The sequence below is a fragment of the Tachysurus vachellii genome, chromosome 26, assembly GCF_030014155.1.
Source record: "Tachysurus vachellii isolate PV-2020 chromosome 26, HZAU_Pvac_v1, whole genome shotgun sequence".
NCBI lineage: Eukaryota > Metazoa > Chordata > Actinopteri > Siluriformes > Bagridae > Tachysurus > Tachysurus vachellii.
This window is the reverse complement of record NC_083485.1, coordinates 16,168,960-16,175,171: the sequence shown is the minus strand read 5'-3', so window position 1 is coordinate 16,175,171 and position 6,212 is coordinate 16,168,960. Positions and strand designations below refer to the sequence as shown.

Genomic DNA, 6,212 nt, shown 5'->3' with positions numbered 1-6,212 from the left:
TTTTTCTTCCGAATATAGTAAATAAAATGTGGTTATTTTAGCGTATGAACAATAGAATAATATAATTGTTTATTTATGATCTATTTTGTTTAGTTTTACATATTTATATCAAACGTAATGACTTTTCACATTAAATTACTTTAACATATTAACGTAAAAACAAGAAAACTCTGCTAAATATTATTGTCCTTGACACACAGATTAATTACAATAACTGTTTATTGTGCTGTAATGTATTTAAAACGTATGTAAACGCTTTATCACAGCCCTGCTGAGGTAAATAGCCTGTTAGCATGCTAACTAGCGGCTAAGCATTTCTGTCATTATAACGAGCCCAGTGGGCGACGTCCCAATCCGTGTGAAGTGACTATGTAGCGCGGACAAACCGCAGGTGGCGTCTGTGCGCTATTTAACGCGCTTTATGCGGTTTGGGACGCACCCCGTCACGAGCGCCTAAATGGAGGCGAATGGCGGGCTTTTGCAGGTGTGCGCGCGCCACGCTGTGTGATTCAACATGGCGACTTGTGCTGTTCACTTGGTAAGGTTTGGGGTCAATGGTGTCATTTATCACTAAAAAACTCACGACGTGTCCAATTTAATCATCAATTTTTAACTTTAGACACACAAATACGCTCTTTGTATCGTGTTTGGGCTTCTTTGTGGCCAATAGGCTGCAAAATAAGACAATAAACAACAACAACAAACAACAACAAAGTCTAATTGGAGTTAATTATTTTTCCCTTCTGACAGATTGACAAACGTCCCAGAAAAGTGATCGAGCCCAGAGAGATTTCTGTGGTAGTTGTGAGGACAGAACTGCATGTAAAGCATCCGTTACAAAACCGGTTTGTTAAACTGGAGACGTTTTCACACCAATTATTTCCTGACGTTTTGGTGTCTTTTGCGTGCACATATAAAGTGTTTTCTGGTGTTGTGACGTGTGTTTTTGTGTGTTTGTTTCACCAAGGTGGGCCTTGTGGTTCTACAAGAACGATAAAAGCAAAATGTGGCAAGATAATTTGAGACTCATCACCAAGTTTGATACCGTTGAGGATTTCTGGGGGTGAGTTTGTGGTGTCTTCACGTCCGAGACGTCTTCGTCTGCCGAATCCGCTCTGTTTCATAAGAAATGCTGATGTTCTGAGGTTTGTGTTGTGACTGGACACTGAGATGAACTTATTGAAGCAGAATTCAGTTGAAGTTTGGTTGTAATGAGACTTTAATGACGTGAGAGTTTTGCATCTGATCTCTGATTATTCCCCAAATTTGAAGCACATTTACTGCAGTTATAATGCAAAGTTTAACAAATTGGCGCAGGGAATTTTGGACACCAACAACATGGCATATGGATCTAAAAACAACACCCGCTGTTGATATTCATATATACATCGTTGTGATTAATTCAGATACCTTCACAGTTTACTCAGTAAAATATAAACTGAAACAACTCTGCAGCAGTAAAACGCATCATTTGTCTATGGGAAATGGTATCTCAGAGGTTAAGCTTTGGGCTGCTGATCAGAAGGTCGTGAGCTCTAACCCCAGGGCCGCCAAACTGCCCCTCCTGGGCCCCTGCGCACGGCCCTTAACCCTCAACGTCTCAGCTGTATTATTACGAGATAAATGTAAGTTGCTCTGGATAAGGGCATCTGCCAAATGCTGTAAGTGTTTTATGTAGAAACAGACCTTCTAATGATCTTCTAATTATGTAACCTTCTAATGAGGCCGCGTTCACACTGCAAGTCTTAATGTTCAATTCGGATATTTTGCTCAGATTTTTTTTGTTCGTTCACATTACCTTTTAAAATGTGGCCTATATCAGATACCAGTGTGAACTGTTTGCTGTTTCGAACTGACCCGCATGCGCAAACGAACAATAACAACGATGTCACACGCAGCACGCCGTTGTGCTAAAGTTCGTGAGGTTATGGAGGAAGTAAGCGTTTTCGCATTTCTTTCTAAATGTTAGTGTGATGGCAGCACAGAGACGCAGTGTTTTGAAAATTTTGGGATGTCGAGGGCAACTTTTGATTATTTGATCCATTTTGTAGGCGTAGTCACGTTTGTGTGCGAACTCGCCGGCGCATAATTGTGACGAATGTCGATGTAGATTGACGTAAAAGTCGCATCAAATCTGCCTCGGTTGTTCACACTGCGGCCACATTGGAAAAAAATCAGATTTGGGTCTGAATCAGGACCACATATGGAAGTGGTCTGAATCTGATTTGAAAAAATCAGATCTGGGCCAGATTTGAGTGTTCACACTACTCCTGAAGAAGTCTGACCTGGTCACATGACCCCAAAAAAATCAGATTTGGGCCACTTTTACCTGCAGTGTGAACGTGGCCTTTTACCTGCAGTGTGAACGTGGCCTTTTACCTGCAGTGTGAACGTGGCCTTTTACCTGCAGTGTGAACGTGGCCTTTTACCTGCAGTGTGAACGTGGCCTTTTACCTGCAGTGTGAACGTGGCCTTTTACCTGCAGTGTGAACGTGGCCTTTTACCTGCAGTGTGAACGTGGCCAATGTTAAATCTGAACTGAATGTCTGTCAACCAGCAGTAAGTTATTTTGAGATGTGGCTCAGTGACTGCTGAAGACTTTGTTGATGGGTTTACACACAATAAGGATGTTCATGTCCCCCAGTGAAGGAGACATACTCTCCAGAACTAGTGCTAATGGTGATTGAGTTGGGTTCAATAGATCAAACCAGTTTCCTGTGGCTTTGGAGAAGGAACTTAAAGTTTATTATTTGCTCAACCGCTCGCTCTGTACAAGTTTAGTGATGATTGACTTGGCAACTAGTGATGGATCTGACTGATTCGCTTGGAGTTTTTTGTTCTCTTAGTCGAATGCAATGGACAGTTCGTAATGTATGAGTTCGTTAATTGGCTCTGGACCCAACACACAGATTGATAATGCTAACACTGCTAACAATTTTGATTTACATGGATGTCTGACCAATTAATTACTGTTTGACCAATTAATTAAAATGAATCTGTTCATCCGAGTCTCGTCGGACGTCACAAACGCATTGAGCATGGCATTGAGCCAGCTCCTTCTCAGATCAGATCGAGATGTTGGCTGCTTCAGATGTAGCGTTCGTTCGTCGTTTCTTTCATCACGTGTCGAGTTCACACATGCTCAACTTCCACATTCAACAAGAGCGTGTCCCTTCATGTGGAGGTGGTGTAGCACCATAAGGCAGGAGTGAGTTGGCACGTTAATGCCAGCAGTCTGGCACCAGTGCGGGTGTTTAGAGCACTTGTTCCTGGCATTAAACATGGTGTCAGGTTTTAGTTTACACTTCATGGAGGAGGTAAAGAGAAAACCTTAAGGTTTTTAATTCTCAGCGTGAAGCGAGCGCCGAAATTCTCGGCTTTTATTCATTTGTTTTTCTTTTCTGCAGGTTGTACCATAACATTCAGACGGCTAGCAAACTCTCGTCAGGATGCGACTACGCAGTGTTCAAGGTGAATGGCGATTACAGTACGATTGCTCAAAACTTTATAAAATACAACTAAACCTCCTTGCTAAATTTTATAGCGTTATGTTAATGAAGGTGGAAGCTTTTACGTTATTAAACTGCTTTAGATGCTATGAATGTTTGTTTGTTTAGACTGTGAGGGTTTATATTACTCTTGACTCTTATGTTATGACATTGTTTATTATAAAGCAGGTGTGTGGCTTTTACCTTTATGATGCAGGATGGAATTGAGCCCATGTGGGAGGACAGGAGCAATAAATGTGGCGGCCGATGGCTCATTACACTCTCTAAACAGCAGAGACACTCGGAGCTCGACCGCTTTTGGCTGGAGACGGTCTGAGATGCATAACACACACACACACACACACACACACACACACACTTTTGACAATTTATTTGGACACAAAGTTTAGGAAATGTTTTGATGGATGCTAAGTGACTAAAAGTAGATCATGGATCGTACACGAATGTTTTTATGGCGCTTATTTTTATTTGAAATCAAATTTGTCTCCAAATTTGAGTTCAAACTTCACAGATGAAATGAATAAAACTAAGTATAAAACCAACCAGACAAACATCTGTGATATTATTGTTTATAGAGTGTGTAGAGTTCATGTCGGTGATCTGCCTGAGGTTTAAAAACATGTTGGTGGAGTTTATTAGCACATCCATATGTAACAGTCTGTCAGATGCATGAAGTCAGTGATGCAACCAACAGAAGATGCGTTAAAAATAAAATTTTTTTTTTTTTAGGCTGAACTTTGACCCCAACACTTGTAGTGATATTTTGGTTTAAACTGCTCCTCCTGCAGCTGTTGTGTCTCATCGGTGAGGGTTTTGGTCCCTTCAGTAGAGACGTCTGTGGAGCCGTCATTAACGTTCGCGCCAAAGGAGACAAAATCGCCATCTGGACCACGAACACCGAGAACGCCGAGGCTGTAACGTACATCGGGTGAGTTGGCTTCGGATTTAGAGTGCAGTCTCGTTAATGCTGCATTTTTTAAAATAGAAAACCCATCACACACTTTTTCCTTGTGCTATTCCGTGTTTCTGGATTCTGTGAGGTTTAGGTTTGAGCTTCAGCCAGATGTGTGCAGTTCATCGCTCATTCTGCTGTAAATAATGATCATGGAAAACAGATTTACTCTTAGCAACCTTAACAAAGCTAATTACCCATCAAAGCGGAGAGTGTAGGACACTTTACACACTCCAGCGCTGCTTGGAGATGTGATCTGGCCTTGGACTTCATCATGTGACCTCATGTGTTATTGCGTAGTATCAAAATCCCCTCGGACGCAAATGAAGGAAAGTTTCTGGGCCACGGGACCTCCTGTTTAAAACTGTTTAAAAAGGTTAGTGTGTAGGTGAATAAATGAATCAGTGGTGCATATGTGAGGCTGATGGTATGTGATACCCAGAGTAGCCCAGAATCCAAGCAGGAAGTAGGACATATGTCCTATAAAGTAGGACATCACTCAGATATGTACAGGTGATGTTGGGCCATAAAGGTGACGTCACTGAAACTCAGCTAAAGTCCATAAGTGATTCTGATATGTTTATCGTTTCCATAGTAACAGCTCAGTACTCAGTATGCGTGTGGAAGGAGTCTCCAGTGTCAGAGGTGAAGCCGTAACTTTAAGTTCTGCCGAGTTCTTCACGCTATTGTGTGGTTTTTCAGTAACGTGACGACTTATTTTATTTTTTTTTTTATAAACATTGAGTGAAAAACAGAAGTCGATAAAGGAACAACTGGACGGGGGCAAATGAATAAAACGATTGAACCATTGTTTACTGTAGTGTGTGTTTATCTTTTGTTTTATTTTTAAGCCGGAAGTATAAAGAGTGTCTCGGGCTTCCGGCGAAGCTCGTGATTGGATACCAGGCCCACGCTGACACGGCAACCAAGAGCAACTCCATCACCAAGAACAAGTTTATTGTCTGAACAGAAACCTCGCTGTATGTGGTTCTCACACTGAGCACTGACTTTCTCACAGTTTATTTTCTTTTGAATGCATTCGGTCTATGAAGTTTGTAAGTCGTGTGTGTTTGTTTTGTATTTTTGAGCATGTCGTCATTTCTGTTTGACTTTCGTTGCCCTTTTTTTTTTTTTTTTTTTCTTTTTTTTGTTCCCACAATAAAAGCTGCTCATGTTCTTGATGTACTCGTGGTCATCTTTTCACACGGACTGAGACGAACGGGATTCTTAAATCTGACGTTCTTGCAAGTAGATAATTTTAAGCAGTTGTTTTAAAAGTGAGTTCTTAATTACACAAGTAGTTGAAAATCCAGCGTTACAGAGTTTAGAATGCACTAATACACCATGGAAATAAAATAATATTAAAAATTTTGAAATTTCTCTGCATTATTAAACATGGGTTCTCTTTAGAGTTGAATCCTCAGTAGGTTTATGTTGCACTGCTTTAGGAAGCAAGAACCCAGGGTTGGGGTTTAAGGAGAACATGGTGGACTCCTCATTTACATATCATGCATATTCATGGTTCATAATTTCATTATTTCTTTCAAAGACTGTTTTTTTGGTCAGTTTTTTTTTTTTTTTTTTTTTTAATTTTATAAATAAGTATTTTGATTGTTTTGGACCCAGACGTCGAGCCGTGTTTACAGGCTCGGAGGTCGAGTTGTACTCGTCCCTCAGATTAGGAGGTGTGTAAGGAGTAAGTTTCATGGTGAGGTGAAACCGGAGCATGCAGAGGAAATAACCTGAGCAGC

The 6,212-nt window shown here is 40.9% G+C and overlaps 1 protein-coding gene across 2 annotated transcripts; it reads left to right on the top strand.

The window, feature by feature from the left end:
• Window positions 1-446: 446 nt before the first annotated feature.
• Window positions 447-5,583, top strand: eif4e1b (eukaryotic translation initiation factor 4E family member 1B). 2 transcript variants are annotated; one of them, XM_060863007.1, is made up of 7 exons: window positions 447-538; window positions 751-845; window positions 968-1,063; window positions 3,408-3,471; window positions 3,706-3,819; window positions 4,298-4,437; window positions 5,313-5,582. In XM_060863007.1, exons 1-7 carry the CDS (start codon window positions 515-517, stop codon window positions 5,425-5,427), a joined length of 648 nt encoding a protein of 215 aa, XP_060718990.1. In that variant the 5' UTR covers window positions 447-514; the 3' UTR covers window positions 5,428-5,582. The 2 variants fall into 2 exon arrangements, with proteins under 2 accessions (XP_060718990.1, XP_060718991.1); XM_060863008.1 differs by lacking the exon at window positions 751-845 and having other exon boundaries at window positions 505-538; window positions 5,313-5,583.
• The last annotated feature ends 629 nt before the right edge of the window (window positions 5,584-6,212 follow it).